The sequence below is a fragment of the Hypoxylon trugodes genome (assembly GCF_022578975.1).
Source record: "Hypoxylon trugodes strain CBS 135444 unplaced genomic scaffold F4822scaffold_9, whole genome shotgun sequence".
Lineage (NCBI taxonomy): Eukaryota > Fungi > Ascomycota > Sordariomycetes > Xylariales > Hypoxylaceae > Hypoxylon > Hypoxylon trugodes.
Genome location: NW_026250024.1, coordinates 721,270 through 743,174, shown reverse-complemented (window position 1 = coordinate 743,174; position 21,905 = coordinate 721,270). Strand labels below are relative to the sequence as shown.

Below are 21,905 nucleotides of genomic sequence, written 5' to 3'. Positions count from 1 at the left end.
TCAAAAAGGAGACCGGGCCCTCAATCCTCGATCATCGATGGTCTTGAAAATTTTCATCTCTTTTTTGATTTCTTACTTGATCTTTCTTTTCTTATTTATTTACTTCTTGTGTGACCATCTAAACTCCTAGATGGTTCATCTCCAAATATATCTTATACATACGGTTCGCCCCTCCGCCGTGTGGTTTCCTTTGTTCAACCATCGTTACCAATATGCATTCACATGCAGATCACCAAGATCGTTGGCATCATCGACTCCGCAGCTCCGCAACTCGCTTGTACATACATACGAATAAAATCTGATGGAAAATAAATCTTGGCAATCTCTTCTCCATTCCTACCCTCCAGGATTCCCATGATATTATACAAACCCTATCGTGAGTAAATAATCAAAAATGTTTATGTACCTAACATGATCAGGCATCTACTAGGTAGTAAAGTCAGAAGAAAAGATATATCTTTATGGATCGGTTTTCATTCATAAACAAACGGGTGTTCTCGGTTCCATTATCAGATACCACACTCCTTGCTCCATGAAATCCATCCTTAACCTTTGCCTCCCTCCTTAGAAAGTTCGATTTGTTGATGGGTTGGGTGTTCGCTCGACGCTCCCTCCGATCCTCACTTTAACCTCTTGGAGAGTGCCCCCCGGAGTTTCCCCTATCTGGAGCCCTCCATTCTTCGGTGCTGAGAATGCGGTGGCGGAGCGAACCACCTCGTACCTCGTTTACAGAATTTGATATACGGTGTGGTTGGTAACAAAAGAAAAACAATAGCTATCCATGGTTCGTTCGTTTCATGTCGTCTCGTCTCGTCGAAAGTGAGCGATCCTATGTTTAATCCTCCATACGGCCAAACATCATATCGTCGTCTTCCTCGCTGCTTCGCGCTCTCGAGCGTCTTTCGCCTTCGTCATCGTCCATGACGCTACTTTCGCTATCTTCCATCTTTACATCTTCGTTATGTCGAAGTTCACCTCGAGTGAAGCTTTCCGGCATTTGTCCCGAGGGGAAACTATTTATGAAGCTTGTGCTGGCGAATGCTGCATGATCAAGGTATTGTGCTGGTAGTGGCGGTACAGGGGGTGCGTCCTCAGGTAACCTGGTATCTCGGGAACCTGGGTTACTTCCAAAACTACAGCTGAGTAACTCCACGGCGGCTGCGAGATCACGATCATCCTGACCGGTGCTGTTCATACCCGATGAAGGAGGGCGACGATCCGAGCTTGCGTGTCGCATATGGCCAAATCCATTTCCATTCGGGATGCTGCCTGGGAAGAATGACCCTGACACGGCCGATTGGAAAGATCGCGAATATCCACTTCCACTGCTATTCCTCTTGGGTGCTGATCGATAAGCTAGGGTGTTAGTCATACCGAGAGCCTCCGGGTGCGGCGGCGGTGTTGTGTCGGCCGAGCTACGATCGTCATGTAATTCTGAATATCCCGAAGCAGTAGGTGATGCTGATTCAGGATCGCTGGCGAAATCTTTGGCGGAGTCTGGAGGTGTTGTTGCATCGTTGGTATTCATCGCGACGAGAACCGAGGCCGCCTCGAGCAGTTGAACTTGTTGGTGCTTGGATATAAGCAGCTTGGACGTGAGGGACCACTCGGGGGTATGTTCCCACCTGGCAAGCAATTCGTCAACAAAGGTTCACGTTCAATTACCCGGGGCATATGGGAAGGTCTCTTTCTGGCCAGTCCATCCTTGTTTCTTTGAGGTTGGGTGGGACATCATCCAGCGGCCTGGGCAAGTGAATGCATGAGAGAGGCAGTGGACAAGAAAATGGGCACCAACAAATGCTTGGTCAAGCAGCTGCTATGCTTGTATCCTTTACCACACTTATCGCAGCGCAGTTCAATTCGGTTGATCTTCCTACCCTCCTTTGTTAGGGGTTGGCCGTCACTAGCTCGCCTAATGCGAGCTTTGTGGAGCCCCGCGTCCCCCTCCTCATCCGCCGACATATCGTTCGAATCGTCGTCGATCGCGTTCTCCGCACCTTCGGGCTTCATACCTAGAGAGAATCTGTGTGTCGGCAAGCTCGCGGGAGGTGAGGGTAAGCTGCCCACGATGGCAGATCGAGCGGCGGCGGGTTTAGACATGGTGCCCCGACGAGAACTAACGCCAATGGGTAAAGGGCCGACCTTATCACCAGCCTCTTCGAGAGCAGCTGCGACGGCAGCGACGTTGGCAGCAGTGTTGGTCATACTCTTTCGACGTGTTACGCGGTGGGTGGCATTGAGAGCGCCGGACAAAGCGGAGTAATTGTGGGAGTTGTTGCGCGAATGGGACAATGGTCTCGTAGCGCCCAAGGAAGACGCAGAGCCCGAAGAGATAGATTGACGGTGTTGGGTCAATGGCCTCGTTGATGTTTGCATTTCCTGTCATGAGAGGACTCAGGTGATCAGCATGACTGCTCTTTTTTTTTTTCTGGGAAACATCTGGGGACAAGCTATAGCGGGTTACGGTAGGTAGGTAGGTAGATTGGTAAGGTAGGCAAGCAATCAAGGTAGGTAATTAGTGCAACTTGTTGGTTATTACCTTGGAAGAGGCCATTGCCGAACACGTAAATAGCAGAACGACAAAATATTTCGCCTTTTTGCAAGATGATCCGTTTTAATTTTTTTGCTATAGCTCTTGTCTCACTTGGTCGTTGAAGAAGTGGTAGTAAGAATTGGGCAAGCAAAAAGGAAGCAAAAAAGCAAAGCAAAGAGGTGTTCGTCGGCAAAAGATGGTGGGTGGATTATGAGATGTATTGGTCAGGGTCAAAAAAAGATGGTGGTGGTAGTGGTGGAGGAGGAGTAGGAGGGCGGACGTTGGGAGAGAGAGGGAGAAAAAAAGCCGGCCGATAACAGATAATAATAATTTTTTTTATTTTCTTGTTTTTGTTCTTTAACCCTTTGAGGGGGAATTGAAGATGGATTGGAAGCAACAAAGGTCGGTCCAATTGCACAAAAAAATAAAATTTTATGGATTCAAAGTACGAAAGAGCAGCTCCAGTACCAGTCAGTCAGTACCCCGTCTCCCGTACCTACCGAAGTATGTGCGTTTAGGCAGGTACAGAACGTAGGAAAAATGTATACTTTATGGATAGAATGTAGAAAGTACAAGACGGCGGTACGATACAAAGATACATCCGAGGTGGTTTTACTTTCGTCAGGTGGACGACGGACCTGAACAATATTAGGGAAAAAATGGCTTGACTTGCGCTGCGCCTTCCTTCCTAGCTCATGCTTACACATGAATGTATCTACTTAGGTATCTTCATAAAGTATTCCTACGCTATGCTATGCCATGGCATGCCCTCCATGTGTGTTATGTATGTACATTTATGATTCCTTCTGACTTACATGTACATTACAGGTGTACCGTTTGTAGGTATGATGGGTACTTGTATACATCTACCATGTATGTACACAATTAAATCCTAGACCAAATAGAAGTTGGTAGGCGACTAAGGAAAGGCATTAATAAAGCGGAAAAGACGAAAAAGAAGTGTGCATGTGGTCTGCTGTTTATGTGGTTGTGTGGTGTGGTAATCATGGGTGGTGGATTCGATTCAATCAATTGTTATTTTTCTTGGGATTTTCTTCCCTCTTTTCCCTCCTCTTCCTCTTCTCTTTGGCTTCCACCTTTTTCTATTATTTTCCCCCCTCCCCCATTTCATTTGCCCCCCATCTTCTTATTTCTTCCCCCGTCCTTTTTTATCTGGGTAGAATCCACAAGAGTGCATTGGAAAGATACATAGTACATACGCTACAACGCACGCGCTGCACGTCAAGTGGTGGATACCCCTGTATTTATGACTAGCCAGGTAGGTACGAAAACAGAAGTATATTGGTATATTAGTATACCTTGTACCTTTGAATGGCAGTGTACCTAGCGTAGTCTCTGGTATCTTAGTCTAAGTGGACAGGCTTCAAGTTTAGGTCAAGGGTTCAAAGTCAGGCACAACTTCAATCTTGGAACAATGAGGTGGCATAAAAAACGTGTGTAAGATTGTAGACAACAATTTTGCTTGATAATAATTCTTTTTTATTTAGTCTAGTCAGGGCTAACGAACACTCGACAGTCGGCCGAAATGAATCACAAAGAAAATAATGTTGGGATTCGTTTCTGACTTGTAACTGGGAAAGGGTTAAGCAGTATCCCGTATAGACGAATCAACAAAGGAATTAATAAGAACTAGTAGGCTAAAAACATCCCAATGGTTATGAAAATAAATAGCAAATATCGCTTGGCAAGGTACAATTGGAAGATTCCTGATGAATTACTCAATTCGGGTGGTATCGTGTGTACCTGCATAGGCGATGGAATAGGCGATAAACAGATGAACAGCATAAAAGTTAAGACTATTTAGACGTGTAACAATTTGACTGACTATTCATCTGATCATAGCGTCTTTCTATTAGAAACTATATGTGAATCATTGAAGAAGAAAAAAAAATATGGCCGATTATTAGAGGTAGCCTGTGTTAGACACATCTGACTTCCACGTTCGAATCTGTAAAAATAAGAGGAGGAAATCGGCAGCCTACATTCCTCTAGCACGTGTATAGCTTGAATGGAAGTTAGCAAGCTCCCTGTCCGAGCTAGCAAGCTAGGAGGTTTGTGGTAAAGATCACGGAGCCGGGGAAATAATTCGAGCTACTATGAATTCGGAGTTCTAGTTATTAACACGTTGGGGCATAAGTACGGGTTAAGCTACCTATTTCGTAGCCTTGGTATTAATTCTTCAGCTAACCTTCATAGTAGATAGGGAATTCCCGTATGCAGAATCTAAGGAACTTGCCTATCATATAGCGACAACTGCAGCCTGTCGTGCACATCTCATCTTTAATGGACAAGTGGCGGTATAACGTGGCATATTAAAGATTTTATTCACGAATAATTCCATGTATTAAGGAAAAGCTCTTCGCATTCTGCGATGCATAGGCAGATAGGATGTCTAAAACCTACCTTCATTCGTTCCCCGAATTAGATAATAATATTGTTGGAGCAACTCCCTGTCGGATTGCTTCAACGAGGGGGTACGCGTAACGAAAGGGAAGAGGATACAAGGATTGGTCGAATTTGTACATTTATATGCCTAGATACATATAGGGTGTCTCTTTAGAAGTACCCTCATCTACCATCATTAGAGTCGTAATGGGTCCCACAGGTATTCGTTTACATAAGCGTTATGGGAGATAATTTCCAAGTTCCAATGATGTTTTCAGGTTATCGAATGGTATAGTAGAAATGTTTCTTCCTATAAGGATAGATTCCAAGTTGTGCTGTTCCCCTATACCTCGTATCAATAATTCTATACGTGTTGATCAGTTCGCGACGCTTCAAGACAAGGAACTCTCCGGCAAGTAACAAGCTTGTGACCGGGCCGGTACTATAAATTGATTCAAGGACCATCGGTTTTCGACCCCGGACTACGCGGATCAACGCTACGATCGTAAGCGCGTCACCTGGTGGGTAGGGTATACCCCTGACTGTTTTTTAGCAGCTAGCTACACTTAGGTAGCTACTAAGAATATCTGGCTGAATATGCGGTATTTCGATACTTTTTCTCTCTGCCTTGCTTAGTTTCAAAGAATCCTTTACACTTTCTGTGCTTATCTGATAAGTTTAAAGACTATTATTCATCCACATTCTCTTAATAAAATAATAATCCGTTCCAAATAATTCGTACGAGAAAGAAAATAAATAAAAGCGGAATTGCATAAAGATCGACAGAAGCTTAAGATGCAAGTCTAAGAGCTTTGGGGAATTATTTAGGTTCGAGGGGTTAACACGAAGGGGGAAGGGGGAACTAGTAGGGGGAATTAGAAGTGGAGTTAAGTTGATTACATGGACGAATACAGTGGCATTACTTATTAGTTAAGGTGGAGACTCTATACAAAAACACAGTATCTTTAAAAAGGGGTCACTGTATTTTTATTTCAACCCACTGAACCGTATCAGGCCAGAGTTATCAAACCCTCAATCTACTGTACATATTTATTTATTAATCTACCTAGGTAATGTGTTTCTAATCAGATCCCCCGAGTTTCTTCTTATTACCATTTAAATCCTGTCGATATCCTACTAAGGCAGGAGGTTATCATTCTGTTTACTAATATGGAGGAAGGTCAACTTAGTAGTTTGCTTGGGTCACAAGAAACCAGGTCGCCGTCGTATCGCCGGTTCTTAACTCATACCCAAGATAGATAAAATAGAAATGGTTTAGCAACATTTGAACGAATTAAAAACTCCACGAGATCAGCAGGTTACTTTACTTTTCCGGATACAGGTATGTACTTTCGCGCATGAGCTCCCACTTGTGCGGCCGGCAGGTGGCAGAATTTGGAGAAAATTACTATTCTCACGCCTCAACCTCCTCTTATACCATCCTGTCCATCCTGTCGTGTCCGTTTCATTGGAGGGGTCGTGACCACACTACTACATACACGTATCCGAATTGGGACGTCGAAGGAAAGCCACCCCTCCAGCCCTCGTTCGGACTTCAACGACTTGCAGTGCCTATCAAATCAACTTCCCGCTAGATTAAACCCCAAGCTCTTCTATGAGTTTCGAACGTACTCATCGAATGAGACACTGTTGAGCGATTGGGCGACAATGTCCGACACGAATGAAGCAAGGGGAGAAAAAAAAAATCTTCGAATTTCTTACCAAAGAAGTTCAGCTTAGTACTCGGGGTCAAGTCATGCACTTTCAGGACTAATCCTCCGACAGTTCTTTGATACAGATGGCCAAGACATATGGCGGTCCAGACTACTAAGGACTGGTCACAAACGACTGATTATGATGATTTTTTTTTCTTCGAAGAGCCCATGATTTTCTAGATCGTGGCCTCGTTTCCTCCTTCCTGAGTGAACCATAGCGTCCGCCACCACGATAGTCTAGCCACTTTTACACCAAACATTATAATTCCGACCTAATAAAATTAGTTGTCTACTATATGATCTTTTTTCGCCACTGACTAGACGTTGAAAAGGTATCATGGCGATAGACCACGGGACAAAAATTCGGCATTGTCACTATAATTTTTTTTTTCTTTCCTTGTAATTCTCCGGCTGTTGTGATTCGTTATCTGTTGTTGCATGGCTAGCTTGCGATAATCTCATCATTGGCGAATGAGATGTGACAATGAAGATCAATGATAAGCTGGGGTACTTCAATGCCAAGACTACAGTTCGTTCAGTTGACCGACGACTTACACCCTTTCGTCGAGGCTCTTAATTCAAACTACATTGAAGGTATAGTCGAATTCATTTCGGTGTATTCCTCTTCAGCTGTTATGATTCAGGTCGACAAGGGACAGTCATGAGAGATTATTCATAATCTTATTACACAGGTTTATAATCCAGTGAGATTCCAATACACCAATCTTGTTTGATCAGCATATTTGCCGGTCGCGAGCACCGACACGGTTGAATGGCTAAGCTGTCACATTACACAACTCCCTTCAATTTGGAGTTTTCAATCTATTTCGCCTGGACGCACTAGATATAATACCTGGTATTGCCAGTGCGTCCGGGAAAAGTCAGGGCGTAACCCGCTCATGTTCGAATCGGAGGCCACAATATTTTCTGTCCCACCGGCACGTCTCTCACCGAGCCTAGCGATAAGAGAGGGGAATCATTCCATTCACCCTCCAGGTCACGTACCTAGGTATTCATGACCACTAGTTACACTAGCCTGGTGTGTCCGTTACATTCAACGCTATCAAAAAGCCACTTCGTTAGAAATGACTGTGGCATTACGATGTCGCCATATGAGCTAACTGGGTACTTCGTTAGCTATAATTTCCAGACTCATTCTATTATCTGACATCATTCAAAGGAGGAATTTCATTTAAATCATGATCATATGGCAGCCTAACCGCAGGCTTAAAGAATCAAGTGACTCTGCGAAACTCATACTATACCTCATCAGGATGACGCAAGGATAACAGCTGACAGCGGGCCGCGAGTTGTCGTCGTGTCCTACCTAGTACTTACACCCAAGTACTTTTCAAGGGGGGGCGGGAGAATGTCTTTCCTGCTTTCTATTTCTATTTTCCGCGTTCCCGTCGTTAAAAGTGTACGAAAACATTCTACTCCATAAATCAGGAAATTATTACGATGTTTCACGATTTCAAGTTATCGAACCTGGAATTCAAATATGGGTCTCAAGACAAGGGGGATATTCAAGACGGACCCTGCCGGAACTAAATCCAATTCATTACCAGCAGTCCGTTTGTAGCACCACCATTTCAAAAGACAAGCGGCTGTTCAGAGGATCAACACCGCCCTACCCGCCTTACCCGCCTGCGTATCATTTTGCTAAAAATTGACATTTAAATCGGTATTCGTTAAACCACTTAAATGTCTGATCTACCTGCTGTCTTGTCTCCCTTGTATACGCTGGAGCTGACGGAACAACGTGTTTAAGTACACTATTAAGTACCTAATACCTAAGTACATAGCAAGTCGCAGAGCCGCGTAATGAATTCCCACGCTTTGCTGACTTACATATGATTTCTGGACGCACGTATTTCCAAGTATACCTAACACATAGCACATGCATCCAAAACTTGCTTAAATCTAACGGGACCAATACGAAGCACCCAAAAATTTGGGCTCAGGACCCTTAAATTCGGGTACATTATGATCTGGCCGCTGCTTCATTCGATTAGATGCAGGTACAAACCTGTTTTGAGTGCTTCAGCGGAGCACATTGATAGTTGTAAGGCTTGGTACCTGAATCCTGATCCCCGTTTAGAGGCGCAGGCGTTTCACGGTCGGTATCTTTCTGTGGCTACCGAGGCATTTCTACCGTTTTTTACGAACGCATACCTAGGTACTATTAGAAATGACAGATCATTTTGCATATTGACGTAACAACTTGAGGCAGCATTCCATCTCTTATTACCGGCGACTTTCCGCTGTAGGACGAACCCGAGCCTTACAGAAAACTAATATGGGAAAGCAAAGAATAGTAATTACTAATGCAGAGGAAGGGAATAGTATTTCCAGAAATTTAGATTAATGGTAGATATAGATTTGGGTTATTATAGTAATCAATGTTGAAGAAAGATGTACTTCTGTTAATAAGACAATCCTGTTTCTATAAAAGTACATGCATCCCAATAGGGACAAGTCGGAGAATAAGTTTACAGGGCCCCTCCATGACGTTATCTCCTATCTACCGGAACATCAGTTAGGTAAGTTACACAAAACTAGTACTAAACTTCAGTGGCTCAAAGCAGGTATCCGTTTCCCAATAGGTCGGATTTCTTTATTTTACCAGCTACAGAAGTACCTACCTAGCATCCAAAAGAAAAAGAGCCAACTTGCAATACATTAAAAAATAGCAAAATCTAATTCTTCCATATAACATCAAATCTCTCTTAAGCGCGCAAGCAAGTAAATTTGATTGCCTATCACCCCACATCAATTTACGCGCGCGGTCGAATTTAATTAATTTGTCCGCGGGTGGGCGTCTAAAGCAATTGATTTGATTCTCTAAAGGGAACATTCAAGTTGTAGTATACCTAGGTAGCCTGGCTGCCCACAATCCTCAATCTGGCAACTTGGGTTGGTTATGCACCTTACCTAGGTAAACCAAACGGACGAATCATTGCATCCTACCCGTAACACGTTCACATCATTCGTATCTAGTAAGGAGGAAACATACATCTTAATCATCAAATACGAAAGTACGTACCCAGAATTATCATACGCTGTGGTACATACACATGATATGGCAGATGTGTACCGCCGTAGTGGGCGGGGCGGTGCCGGGAACTTCTATTCCCAGAAGGATATCGATGAAGCTACGAAGCGACAGCCCGAGGTTTGTTAATCCTAGAGAGACTTTTCATATGTCGAAAAAGGTAATGTGTGACTAATAACTCCCCAGGATCTTGAAGCGCAAAAACATATTCCTCATGATGAACCGCCTACCGACCCAGCAGATGTCCCCGCACAAGCTGCACCCGTGGTTAGTAACAACGCCGGTGGTATGACAGGATATTCCCGTTCAGGTCGCGGTGGCGCGGGCAATTTCGTTGAGAGTCCTGCCTCACCAACAGCTACAGCAACTATAAGTCCCACTACTCCCACAACCACCACCTCACCTTCAACACAGCAAGCACCTAGAGCTGGGCTCTCGGGACGAGGAGGTGCAGGAAACTGGACATTAACAGAGAGCGAAGAACCATATGACCGAGAGCAGGAACGAAAACGGCGCGAAGCACTCGATGCTCATATTCTCCAGGACATTCGAGAGTCCCTACCACAGCCATCGAGGATCTATTATATGCATGGACCAGGACGAGGACGAAAGCCCGAAACCTTACCTTCTTAGACAGCAGGACGTCGTAATGAATAATCATCCACCTATATGTTCTGGTTTAGCGAGATCTAATGAATCTAATGAGGGAGATAATCTGGGCTGGAAAATCTATCACGGTGACATTGATGTAGTCAGCTTGATACCTACCCAGGCGGTACTTTCAACATATAAGGAATCATATATCCTATCTTAATACTAGGACTCAATATGTTCCGTAAATATAATCGTAGTCTCTAATATGCACCATAGCAACAAAAGTGAAACCATGATCAGATGAGCACGTGACAACCTAACCGAAGCACATGGGCGCCCACGGTCAAATTTGAGGGTGTCAAGGTCTTTAATTTTGCGGAAAGGAACCAGAAACCTATGGTTAAGTCCACCAACGCCAAAACATGCAGAAGAGATAAAATGGCAAGCAATCCACGCGCGAACGCCACGATCCGTAGGTTTTTTTCTGGCGTCTCCATCATATACACCTCTCGTGATGTTCCTGACCTTCCCACTATGTAGGCCGTCCCACGTATGATAAGCTCTCTTAATCGGAGTCCATATCCATACCCTCGACAGCCTGACCTAAAATCTCGACACCTCCATCGACACGTACCTTCTGTCGTAACTTCTCCTTTCCAAAGACGCGGCTCTTCTCCATCGGCATATTCGTAGTCTGTTCCAACTCCTCGATTTCCTCGGGCGCGAGTCCCTGTTCTTCCGCCAATCTCCTCTTCTCGCTTCCGCGCATCTTGGGTAGTAGATGGCCGTGCGTTTCTACTAACTTGCGATCAGAAGCTAACTCGCGAGCCCGACGGCCGGCTAGACGTCGCTTGGCGAATACGCGCTCGCGCTTCTGTCGGATCTCGGCGACGCGGTCCATAGCGCGCAGAGTCTTGGTGACGAGGTCGCGGTCGTAGCGTACGGGGACGTTGCGACGAGCGGCGAATTGTAGGGTTGAGTCGACTGTCATTTCTTTGCCTGCTGCTTTTCGGAAGGCCTTTGTCCATTTTAGTTTGCGCGGGTTGCGCTTCATGACGAAGTTTTTGTGGCATTTAGATCGGCAGAAACGAAATTGTTTAGCGTCGTTGCGGCAGAATGTCTGTATATTGTGGTTAGGTACTTGGCTTGATCATCGTTGGACATAGCTGGATTTTCGCTTTTCTTAAGCGGACGTTGAGAAGGAAGGGGAAAACTTACTATTCCCTTGCCCGGGTAGGCGGGCCTACTGCAGAAGTAACACGTCTCGATTCTGTAGACAGTATTCCATTAGCGAAAACTCAGTTTTCAAAAATAATCCGCTTCGAAAAAATTCCAAGCTTCGTAACAATATTCCAGATTTCAAGTCTCGTAGAACACAAATTTCGTAGTTCCTCTAGGGCTTCCGCGTGATTGAAAGAACCAAAATATTTGGAATGAAACTTACCTCATCTTGACGGCAGATGAGACCTAGCTCGAGTAACTTCGCGACGATGTATTGTGTAGTTGAAAAAGGCAAGGGAACAAATGGTTGTGATAGTTGTTACCGCCCCTCCAAAAACTTCACGCCGAAAATTTCAGTGGGTCATTTACTTTAATCGGCGTTCTAATAGGCACGGATGAAATTTCTTTTTGGTGCAGTCGATAATCTTATCGATAAGACCAGTGTGTGTGGCGACGGAACTCAAATAATCGGGGCCGACATTTATCAGGTCCGTGCGCATTAAAAAGAATCGCTTTCTCAAATCGTCGTGATTGACCTCATACTCGAACCATCGTTAATTCTCAAGTTAACCCACTGTTACTCCCATCATGGCCTCAGCACTTGCTATTGGAACTGGTGTCGCTGTCGCTGCATTCCTAGTATGCTTCTTTCATCTTATTCATGCGCTAGACCTTGACTAACACGGAGGATAGGGTCGTGCAGGACTTGTCGCATGGCGGCGTTCGCGGGGCGGCGTCGGAGCATTAGGAAAAGCCTTTTATAAGGGTGGTTTCGAGCCACGAATGACCAAAAAAGAAGCCTCTCTAATACTATCTCTCAAGTACGAACCAATTTTCAAGCCTACAGCAAAATCAACCTACTAACCTAATTGTCCTAGTGAGCGAGCGATCACGAAAGAAAAAGTCCGAAAAGCCCACCGAACACTCATGCTTCTAAACCACCCCGACCGAGGCGGAAGTCCATATCTAGCTACAAAGGTCAACGAAGCGAAAGAAATGTTAGAAAAGAATAGCTAGTACCTATCGAGCCATATCGCACGAAAATATGACAATAGCTATGGCTAAGATGTAAAATGTATAATACCGCAGCATGCACGGAGCGACGGCGTTTAGGGCATCGGTTAGAGGAAAATCATTGCATTGGGTTGTATCTCATCGATATCGTGTATTGTACTCATAATACACATACACCCCTATCTCAGGGGTAAAGTCTCTTCTCGAAATCATAGCAAACCAGCATGGAAATGATAAATCAGGAAATGAGCCTCAAGCTATCCGCAAATTCGAATAAAGCAGGGATGACGAATTCATCGTTGCTAAAGGAAACTTCTCATGTAATCAAACCGAAACTCGAAGCCATGAGACCAAAACCAAGTCATGGCTGGAGGTAGGATTTACCATAATGAAAGTTGGGCCATCGAGCCTATTGGACGAATGTTAGTAATGCTTGGGCGCATCTTCATGGGTTTACTTGCTAGCAATATAACCAGGCTGCGGTGTAGGCTCTGGCGTCTTTTGAGGTAGGCCACCATCGTCCATTTCTCCGTCGCTCCACTCACTGTAGCTATGAGGATTGATATTAGCATTAAATCTACATAGTATGCTGATGGAATTAATACAGATGAACACTTACTTGAACTCCCTGGCAGTTTTCTCTCCTGGCTTCTCTTGTACCTTCTCTGTCGTCTTCTCCGCCATCTTCTCCATCACTTTCGCAGAGTTTCCGAATATTTGTCGTACCGCCATAACGATCATAGCTCGCAATGTGTACGTCGCATCATTGCCGGCATTGTGGAAGTTTCGGCCTGGGATTCCCAATTCTTCGCAGACATGGGCGAGACCACGACCGTCAGGTGATCCTTCCCAGCGTTGAAACATCGACTTCGTATCCATCTCGTCAAGAATCTGTGGCACACACCAGAGATTGTACCCGATTTTCAGGAGATACTTCAAATCCTGAGCAATATCATGCCCAACCATGACAACAGGTCGTTTATCCTGAGATTCATTATCCCCGATGATTGACCCAACCTTCTTGGCAGTGTCTTGGGCACTGACGAACTCGGATTCACTAAAAGAAATATAAGCTTGCATATCATTTTCAATGAAGAACCGATACATACCCGAAATCAAACAAATGAGGGCATCCGTGGATGAATTTGTAGTTGACCTTATTGACATGCTCTCGGATTCTGAAATGGCGTGATTTAATTAATGGAAACCAATTGCGACCATCTTCACCGGGCGGAATCTTCATCGTATCTTCAGTGTCAAGGATCGCTAATCCCACCTCAGTGATTACGTCATTTGCGGTTTCCCATGCTTCAACGTCAACACAGATGAATCGCAAAGAGTTAGTCTTGAAGGGAACTTCCATATTCACATTCCAATTTAGCGCTAAGGTTCCTTAACGAGTTGTTAGTCTCATTCAAGATCGAGTGTCGCATGCGACGGAGGAGGCTGGAGAACAGGAGAACAGACCTGGGTTAGATCGGTAGGCAGTACGGTCTCGAAGGCCAAGATATCGCTGTGCTCGCTTGACCATCCGTCCATAACCCTTCTGACGATCGACCCTCTTAATTCGAGCCACCTCTGGGTCTTTCTTATTTTTTGACGACTTGAAAGTGCCATATATCCAGTTCATCTTATCCCTGTAGCGACGGAGGGAAGCAGAATCAAGTTGAGTGAGGTCATCCTTGGGAAGCTTGGCGATCCGAATTTTTAGCGCCTCAACGGCCCCTTCACTACCAATACGACCAAGATAGCGAGGTCGAGGTGCATTTAGGGTGTCAAAAGTGACGAAGAAATCCGCACCTGCCCCTCCCTTGGGAATAGACAATCGTGCCCCTAGTTGGACATTGGCCTCGTCAAGATATTCCTCAAACTGGGTACTCGGAACTAGAAGGAGAGGATCTCTGCCATTCGCACCAGGGTCCAGCAGGAAAAAGCTATTAACATTATTAGCATTCGAACATACTTGCAGTGCGAATTGACAAATCCATGCACGTAGGATGTGTGTACTTACAAGTCCCAGGAACGTCCCTCGAACATGGTAGCCTTGAAAAACGATCCTACCTAAAGCAGTTTAAGAATTTCTTTCCGCTGGAAGCTCTAGACGACGCACTTACCTCTCCTTGTCTACCCCTGCCTACATATTGATGTGGATAAACTCGAATGAGCTTCCAGGGGCAGAATTGCAAGCCTTCCTCAGAAACATCTCCCACCTGCATATCAGAAAATTCAGGCGATTCATATGCAGACGCCTGAGTAGCGCCGCCCAACCCAGATTGGGGCATGTCTTAGAGACCTATAAGTTTATTAGCACGGGTTTTGATAGCGTATTAGAAGCAGGAGGTATTGATTGAAGGGCATGGTACAAGCTTGTTGTTTTAGTGACAGCAATGCTGTTTGTATCGCGTTTCCGGTGGTTGTTGCTTGTCATAGTCTGTCACCGGTTTAAAAGTATGATATCCAGCATCAACAATAAGTCACTAACCTTTACTTCGAAGAAGGAGTGATCTGAATATCCCCGTGATGCTGCCCTTGGGATGAAGTCGTCGCCACTATTGGTCGCAACTGCGATGTTTGCATAAGCCTTGGACTTTAATACCCGAACTTGTGGAAGTTATAGACTTTGAGGTTCTATGGTGAATAAAACAAAGGTTGGATTGAACGACTAAATATTTTATATTGCTCAGATGTACGTAATCTGTGCAAGCCTTGCGGATGCCTGTTTCTGCAGTTGTTTGTCATCGTCGGTCCATGCGATTGGATAGGTTCTTTCGATGTCTCACAGGAAAGCGCCACAAACTCGCGCGACTAATTCAATATGCCCATTTAAAACAGTCCACGTGCGAGGATTAGAGTTTACCAGGTCGCTATTTCCTTGAATGCGATAACTTACTCTTTGTATTGATGATTTTTGAGGAAGGAAGAAGAAGGCGTCTGGTGGGGAATATATGTACGTCTGCGACAATCGGCAACCATTGGTTGAGGTAAGGCAAGCTCGTCCTCACTATCCTACCACCTGCCATCTATTTCGAAAAACTTATTATTCGCTATTCATTTGACTCATTTTCGATTACTACTTCACAAAAATCTCGTGTATAACGACATGTACTATTATCTATCCTACCGGACAAAAATAAAAAGGGCATAACTCTCGCAATGCTGTAGGGTTGGAGACTGCTGGTGGAAACATATGTCTTAATAGAATTCGGGATGGGCTATGATTGCCTCGCCATTCTTTCGGTGGATGCCCAGGGGTATGGAGCATAAAAGTAGGCTGGAGAGATGCTAGCTAGTCAAGCATGTTAGTTGTAGATGCATGCACATGCATTTCTCGATCGTCTTGACTTGTGGCATCCGGTTTGTGAGTTGGAGATAACTTATAAGCTGTGAGACTCTGTCCTTTTAACGTAGTATATTAAGCGTGTCTATAATGAGAATTTTCAACTCCCCTGACTAATGAAGAACTCACTCTCAGTTCATACCACGCCATCGACCTCCAAAGCTCGTAAGTTTTAGCGACCCTTATCTATCTGTAGTAAGGATCACTAGCATCATCGTCCGTATCTCCCTGGAAACTATCTAGTTCATTATCTTCGAGGAAATCCTCAAGAAGCCCGGCTACTTCATCGTTGTTCATATCCGCGAATGCAGTGTGAGTATTCCCGCGAAGGCCTCCATCTTTCGCTAGAAAAAAGACTTCAGCATTCCCGCCATACTGATTAATGAGCTTGGCTGCGAGTCTCGTCTGTTGAACAAATGTATAGTTCTCGCTTCGGTGGTCTCCCCATATAAACTGAATAGCCGTAAGCTTTGCTAGCTTCTTGAAATCTTCGAGGGGAACAACCATAGGCCCGAATGGTTCTCCAGTCGTGATATTGACGTTGTCGGGAAATATACAGCCGTAAGCTTCGTAGGCTACAATGGCTTTAATGTTGGTTGTGTTACTTTTGGCCACAGTCATTTGAGCACGGAGGCCAGCAGCTGAGTTGGTGAGATATACAATACTATCGCCGAGTTTCCCGGAATCTGCCGCGATGGCAGCTGCTTCCGATTGCAGGTATACATTTTTGTTTGAATCGAACTCAACATAGCGAGAGCCGGTCGCCTGATGCCACGCCTCGCGATCCTTGGTAGGAAACTGTACGCCTGGCCAAAAATTCGGATACGAGGGACCAAAATTCCAAGCGAAGAAATTACCCTGATCTGTGTACAATCTTTCCATTGATATCTATTAGCAAAACACAAGCATTTCCTGGGTATTATTCACGGATTCTTACGGGGCGTAGTTATATGGTTCGCAAGCCCAATTAGCACGTCCTACCCGAGGTCCGTCCCAGAGATAGACGGGATACCGACGACGTAAAAATTTGTCCTTGAAGCCTTCACCACCATCCCATCGATTTTGCCAGACTTGGGTAGTAGAGCTATGCCACATAACGATACTCGTCGTTCGTGGTCTCCATGGAATAAAATATTCCAGATATCCGTGGTCGCATGAAAGGGTCCAGTTGGGGAAGATAGGACTATGAATAACTTTACCTCCCACTGTAAACCCGCCAGATTTTTCTAGGATGATCGGACGTCTGCTGTAGTCTTGCTTGTCGGGAGATGTGCTAGATACACCCTCTACCGATAGTAGTAGAAGGGTAAGGGACGCAACGATACCCAGCATGTTTGCGGTCGTCGAATGCTTACTCAACACACATTCACTAAGAAACTTGTGCTCCCAAGAAACAGAAATGTGTGATACAGGCCGTCCCTTTTCTTTCGATATTTTCTAGGGCTCGGCCTCGTAACCATTTTGACAACTGCCGGAGCTTCATACCAGGGCCGTGCATTCATAGCAAATCCATAGTATGTTGAAGTTGATACCCATGACCTTACTGATTAATAGGGGTAGTATTATGTGTAAGAGAATCTGGACCCGCTCACTAGTGTCTGCGCCCATTCAGCCGCCAAGCTCGGCATCCCCAGCTTTAGCGTCAGGAGAATTGAAAGGATACGCGGCTGAGAGGCATGGGTTAGGTATAATTTTGGTATACATCGGACGGAAGGTAATTGTTATTGGTTTGATGTTGGAGAAACGGGCCAAGAGGAGAGAATTATGTATATGTTGAGTTATGGATGATTCGAGGAAAACAGGCGGCTATATTTTGTTGTTTGAGTGAATGACGAGGATGTGGAGGAGGATTAGTAGTAAATATAGATATTTCCAACGGAAATATGAGTTATATATCATCTAAATGTATTGCGATTTAATGAAAAAGGAATTTATCTCACTGTCGATCAGTTGAGTGAATGAGGTTATTTTGATGTACCTAGGTACTTTTAAGGAGTTGAGTGCGGGGTACAAGCCACATACGTCTTAGATGTAGCAAGCCACACGCCGCTTTAACTCTCTCCTGCAAACTATGCCGAAAAATTCATCCGGTATTTTACCGACCATCCCATCTCCACACCGTAGAATCTCCCTTCCAACTCAATTGAATTTGCACTGTAAAACGGTCGCTGCAATCAATCGCCGTTAGGGAACCTTAGTGCCAAGGCACCAATCTAGAAGCTTTGACCCCCAAACCTTGACGCGACAACCTCAATTTATTCAACACCACCATACGACGGACGACCCAAGACGCGAACTTTGATGCTTTGTAACTTCATCATATGACATTCAATCACGTTCGTTTCTTCTCTCAATCCTCTACTTTACTAAGTTTCGCACTCCACTTCTTTTCAATGATATAGCTTTCCCATCCCTCCAGGGTTATTAATATTTCTCTCCACTCTACGTTGCGACCATGGCGACGATAGAAGCAAACGGCGATAAAGGTGGAGACTTTGACGGCGATCTCTCGCCGACGAATAAGGATACTGCACCTTTGACGCAAGCTATTCCGCCGCTAGATACCTCGAACAATGGCATTGGATCGCTCAACATGCGCGCCGACCCCGACGCTCAAGCTACCGTTACCGATTTCCTCGATTTTACCGAGTACCTCCCATCCGACATGATGCGATCCCTTACTCTCATCGGCAAGCTTGACGAAGCATACTTCGAAGCTTCTACGACTGTGAATGAGCTCACTACGACATGGACAAAGTTGCCAACCTTGCCGACCGATCAACGTCCCGCACCTGTTGCGCTGCGTAAAGAGATATCCGAGAATATGAACCGTGCTGTCAGCTCCCGTATCTTTTCCCATGCCGAAGCGGTTAGAATTCACGAGAACGTAGTTAAACACTACTTTAGGGCTAAGACTATCCATGCAAAGCTTCAAGCAATGCGCGATAATTTCCCTACCGCCGAGGAACAGAAGAGTCCTACTCAGGTTAAGTCCCCGCAGATGGTGCGCGCTCCCAAAATCACCCTCCGGCTTGACAGCAATGGACAGAAAATACAGAGACCGCCTCGAATCACAGTTCCGGGTGAAGTTCTCGCGCCCTACGAGATCGACTTCAACGCATATAGTTCTATGAGCGATGAGAGCTCCGACGCTGGCGACGAAGACGAGGAGGAAGAGATACCTGCATCCCCTCCTAGACGGGTTACAACACCGTCGGCTCGCATCAAGGTGGTCAAACCCCCAAAGTCACCGAAGCCTCTTAAGCAGAAACTTCCCAAAACACCACGACCACCTCGTTCGTCAACTAATAGGGCGGATGTGACACCCATGATGTCTACGAGTTCTGCTCTAGCGCAACTCCAGCCGCCACCGGACAATGCGGTGCCCGGTAGTACCGACGCACCGTGGCTCCAACTTACACCATACGAGCTCGCAAAACTACGCAAGCGCATGAAGAAGAATGCTGTCTGGAACCCGAGCGATACAATGATAGCTCGCGAATTGAAGAACCTGGGTCGTGGTGTGGAGGCCTATCGAGCCGCCCAGAAGCAGGCCGAGGATGAGGGAAAGCCCTTTGATGCAGCAATACCTGCTCCGGTAGTCGATGCTGAGTCTGGAACCCAGCATCCCCCCGAAGGTGCAATTAGCGCTGAAGCTCTGACAGCAGACGAGGTACAGTTAAGCAACCGCGGTATGAAGTTGAATGAGGCCAAGAAGCTGAAACGTGAATCTCTGGCAAGAATCGCCGCCGAGGAAGCAGAAGAATCAGCTAGGAAGATGGAGGAAGCTGCTCGCATGTTTCTCAGCCACGATACCTCCCCGTCCGCTGCTGGTAGCGCACCGGACAAACCACCCGAGGCAGGCCAGAGCCAGAGCCAAGGTCAGAACCAGAACCAGAACCAAGGCCAAAATCAAGGCAAATCCACCAACAAAGCGAAAACGAGCCGGAAACGGAAGCGCAATTCGATGTCGGAAACTCCTATATCGGAAAAACCTGAAGGAGTGACAAATTCCCTAACAAACAATCAATCAAACCAATCCGAGAGGCCTCAACTGAAGAGGACCAAGACTGAGACTCCGGTCCCGTTGCCGCAGCTCACTCCTAGGCCACCGTCGGTACCGCCTCCGCCTCCCGGAGCTAGCGTACCTACTACGGAAACACCAATCCCTATACCGCACCTAGGTAGAATGCCTCAGGTTGCTACTACGAAGACACCGGTACCACCCCCTGTTCCAGTTCCCTCCGACTCCTCTATGGTGACCACAAGGTCCGCTGCTTCATCATCGACCACCAGCCCAGCACCACCATCAGGTGTTACTACGACGGTGCCTGTCAAACCGCCTGCGGAGACGCCCGTACCAATGTCTTCCAAGACATCCGTAGCCCCTATTTCCGTCCCCCCTCCCGCCCGAGAAGTACCTAAACGAGAAACCAGACAGAACTTGCAACAACCCCCTGCCCCGCTTCCAGCTAACCCTAAACAGTCGAGTTCTAGGAGCAATACTCCAACGAGTACTCCTGCACCTGCGCCTGCGCCAGAATCGCAGCCAGCACCGTCTCGTCGGCCTACTTCACGTGGTAAAGCGGCGAGCCAAGAGCCGCCTGCTACCCTTGCAGCGGAACGGCCTCGACGCGCTAGCACCGCTCGAAATACACCGGCACCCGAACCTCGGCAACCTAGTAAGCGAACCAAGCGACCTGCCCCTGGTGTTGTGACCACAAACTTGGGTGGCACTAGCGCTATAGGGAAGCGCAAGGCAGCGCCTCGCAAGAAAGCTCGTGGCAACCCAAAGAAGGAGAGAGGTACAAGTCAGCAGGCTGAGCAGGAAGTCGAGGTAGAAGTGGATGATGATGGCAATGTCATCGATCCAGATGAACCACGATACTGCCTCTGCAATAGGGTTAGCTTTGGCACTATGATACAGTGCGATAACGTTGATGTGAGCGCAGCAGAGATGACTGCAACCCCAGCACGTCCGATTAAGAAAACACGCAGCAGTACACTGACCAAACCCACCGTACAGAATTGCAAGCAAGAATGGTTCCATCTTGAGTGTGTGGGACTAGCCGAGATACCGGCTCGTACGACAAAATGGTACTGTCCTGATTGTCGTATCCTCCTCAACATTGGGGGAAGAGGAGAGGTGACATCTCGGGGTGTTAAGATGTAACTGGCGAGCTCTTTATAGCACCTATAATGGCACATTCGTGCAACTTCTAGGGATCATAGAATCCCCGCGCACCTATTTCCGAACGATATACCCCAGCCGTTTTTTACTAATTCTTGGTATTTCCTATTCTACTTTACAACCTTCCCAAAACACCACCTACCTAGGTAGTTATTTTCGGGGGGTAATCACAAATCTAAGATCCCTTGGACTCGGAACCACAGTCTTTCGGTATAGTCCTACACGAGAAGGTAGTCAAGGTCCTAGCAGGCTAGAGAGTTCATCAGAACCGAATATTACCTCATACATCACGAGAGCCCACGAATCTAGAGGTTCTTTCGTCGAACAATTTCTTGTTTTCCCACAATCAATTCCATTTTGTATCCTAAAACACATTTCCAACCTATCGGCCGAAAGGGTTTTTGTACCCATTATACCCCAGGAGACGGCAGGCCGTTCTGAAAAATGGCCAAATTTGTTGTATTTAGCGGCTCAACCCAAGGCCCTTAGCTCATTAGAGCATTGTTTATGCTAGCACGATAGGTCTTAAGATGTCGAGCTATGAGTGTTGGAAATATGTGGCCTACCGGGCTCGGAATACGACCGGTTTAAAACGCTGGAGCTGTGTATTGCGCAACTTTCGATACCCTAGCCACAGAGTCGATATTGCCTTCATATCTATGTTCATCGTGTTTGCTTGCGGGCTTAAACTCCTTTTCTCGGCTGCCACAATGAGGATACCAAGATCGGAAGACCCGACAAATATTACAGACCGCAATGCTTTATCAAGAAAAGGCAGAAACCGAAGGAGATATCTAGGGCGAGATCCGGGACGAATAATCACAGTTGCCATTTGCCAT

The 21,905-nt window shown here is 46.0% G+C and overlaps 8 protein-coding genes across 8 annotated transcripts; 4 read left to right on the top strand and 4 right to left on the bottom strand.

The window, feature by feature from the left end:
• Positions 1-565: 565 nt before the first annotated feature.
• On the bottom strand, positions 566-2,763 carry F4822DRAFT_367015 (uncharacterized protein). Its single transcript, XM_051456202.1, has 3 exons — positions 2,540-2,763; positions 1,796-2,379; positions 566-1,625 (listed from the first exon to the last, which is right to left on the bottom strand). The coding sequence occupies exons 1-3, from the start codon at positions 2,552-2,554 to the stop codon at positions 836-838; spliced, it is 1,389 nt and encodes a 462-aa protein (XP_051310341.1). The 5' UTR covers positions 2,555-2,763; the 3' UTR covers positions 566-835.
• A 607-nt stretch (positions 2,764-3,370) lies between these two features.
• F4822DRAFT_367105 (uncharacterized protein) lies at positions 3,371-4,125 on the top strand. The gene is made up of 2 exons (XM_051456203.1): positions 3,371-3,812; positions 4,071-4,125. The coding sequence occupies exon 1, from the start codon at positions 3,500-3,502 to the stop codon at positions 3,806-3,808; it is 309 nt and encodes a 102-aa protein (XP_051310340.1). The 5' UTR covers positions 3,371-3,499; the 3' UTR covers positions 3,809-3,812; positions 4,071-4,125.
• Positions 4,126-9,624: 5,499 nt separating this feature from the next.
• Positions 9,625-10,605, top strand: F4822DRAFT_366940 (uncharacterized protein). Its single transcript, XM_051456200.1, has 2 exons — positions 9,625-9,829; positions 9,896-10,605. The coding sequence occupies exons 1-2, from the start codon at positions 9,737-9,739 to the stop codon at positions 10,340-10,342; spliced, it is 540 nt and encodes a 179-aa protein (XP_051310339.1). The 5' UTR covers positions 9,625-9,736; the 3' UTR covers positions 10,343-10,605.
• F4822DRAFT_415584 (ribosome biogenesis protein RLP24) lies at positions 10,531-11,879 on the bottom strand. The gene is made up of 3 exons (XM_051459241.1): positions 11,748-11,879; positions 11,522-11,573; positions 10,531-11,423 (listed from the first exon to the last, which is right to left on the bottom strand). The coding sequence occupies exons 1-3, from the start codon at positions 11,750-11,752 to the stop codon at positions 10,869-10,871; spliced, it is 612 nt and encodes a 203-aa protein (XP_051310338.1). The 5' UTR covers positions 11,753-11,879; the 3' UTR covers positions 10,531-10,868.
• A 233-nt stretch (positions 11,880-12,112) lies between these two features.
• On the top strand, positions 12,113-12,589 carry F4822DRAFT_433106 (mitochondrial chaperone; the record flags this gene model as incomplete). Its single annotated transcript, XM_051461782.1, has 4 exons — positions 12,113-12,163; positions 12,218-12,345; positions 12,403-12,522; positions 12,580-12,589. 4 exons carry the CDS (start codon positions 12,113-12,115, stop codon positions 12,587-12,589), a joined length of 309 nt encoding a protein of 102 aa, XP_051310337.1.
• A 7-nt stretch (positions 12,590-12,596) lies between these two features.
• Positions 12,597-15,028, bottom strand: F4822DRAFT_366897 (uncharacterized protein). The gene is made up of 7 exons (XM_051456199.1): positions 14,902-15,028; positions 14,653-14,831; positions 14,550-14,599; positions 14,006-14,472; positions 13,648-13,930; positions 13,158-13,595; positions 12,597-13,088 (listed from the first exon to the last, which is right to left on the bottom strand). Exons 2-7 carry the CDS (start codon positions 14,818-14,820, stop codon positions 12,992-12,994), a joined length of 1,503 nt encoding a protein of 500 aa, XP_051310336.1. The 5' UTR covers positions 14,821-14,831; positions 14,902-15,028; the 3' UTR covers positions 12,597-12,991.
• Positions 15,029-15,926: 898 nt separating this feature from the next.
• On the bottom strand, positions 15,927-17,854 carry F4822DRAFT_415575 (uncharacterized protein). The gene is made up of 3 exons (XM_051459240.1): positions 17,468-17,854; positions 16,813-17,414; positions 15,927-16,749 (listed from the first exon to the last, which is right to left on the bottom strand). Exons 2-3 carry the CDS (start codon positions 17,205-17,207, stop codon positions 16,062-16,064), a joined length of 1,083 nt encoding a protein of 360 aa, XP_051310335.1. The 5' UTR covers positions 17,208-17,414; positions 17,468-17,854; the 3' UTR covers positions 15,927-16,061.
• Positions 17,855-18,115: 261 nt separating this feature from the next.
• F4822DRAFT_366830 (uncharacterized protein) lies at positions 18,116-21,322 on the top strand. The gene is made up of 2 exons (XM_051456198.1): positions 18,116-20,817; positions 20,902-21,322. The coding sequence occupies exons 1-2, from the start codon at positions 18,331-18,333 to the stop codon at positions 21,046-21,048; spliced, it is 2,634 nt and encodes an 877-aa protein (XP_051310334.1). The 5' UTR covers positions 18,116-18,330; the 3' UTR covers positions 21,049-21,322.
• Positions 21,323-21,905: the final 583 nt, after the last annotated feature.

Coding starts and splice junctions, on each gene's coding strand:
- F4822DRAFT_367015 (XM_051456202.1), bottom strand. Junction 1,626..1,795: donor AGCTGCTTGACCAAGCATTT/GTTGGTGCCCAT, acceptor ATTGCTTGCCAG/GTGGGAACATACCCCCGAGT.
- F4822DRAFT_367105 (XM_051456203.1), top strand. CDS start 3,500: ATGTGGTCTGCTGTTTATGTGGTTGTGTGGTGTGGTAATCATGGGTGG.
- F4822DRAFT_366940 (XM_051456200.1), top strand. CDS start 9,737: ATGGCAGATGTGTACCGCCGTAGTGGGCGGGGCGGTGCCGGGAACTTC. Junction 9,830..9,895: donor CTACGAAGCGACAGCCCGAG/GTTTGTTAATCC, acceptor ATAACTCCCCAG/GATCTTGAAGCGCAAAAACA.
- F4822DRAFT_415584 (XM_051459241.1), bottom strand. Junction 11,424..11,521: donor CCTACCCGGGCAAGGGAATA/GTAAGTTTTCCC, acceptor CACAATATACAG/ACATTCTGCCGCAACGACGC.
- F4822DRAFT_366897 (XM_051456199.1), bottom strand. CDS start 14,820: ATGCCCCAATCTGGGTTGGGCGGCGCTACTCAGGCGTCTGCATATGAA. Junction 14,473..14,549: donor GAGGGACGTTCCTGGGACTT/GTAAGTACACAC, acceptor TAATGTTAATAG/CTTTTTCCTGCTGGACCCTG. Junction 13,596..13,647: donor CCTCATTTGTTTGATTTCGG/GTATGTATCGGT, acceptor TATTTCTTTTAG/TGAATCCGAGTTCGTCAGTG.
- F4822DRAFT_415575 (XM_051459240.1), bottom strand. CDS start 17,207: ATGCTGGGTATCGTTGCGTCCCTTACCCTTCTACTACTATCGGTAGAG. Junction 16,750..16,812: donor GAACCATATAACTACGCCCC/GTAAGAATCCGT, acceptor ATCAATGGAAAG/ATTGTACACAGATCAGGGTA.
- F4822DRAFT_366830 (XM_051456198.1), top strand. CDS start 18,331: ATGGCGACGATAGAAGCAAACGGCGATAAAGGTGGAGACTTTGACGGC. Junction 20,818..20,901: donor TACAGTGCGATAACGTTGAT/GTGAGCGCAGCA, acceptor CCCACCGTACAG/AATTGCAAGCAAGAATGGTT.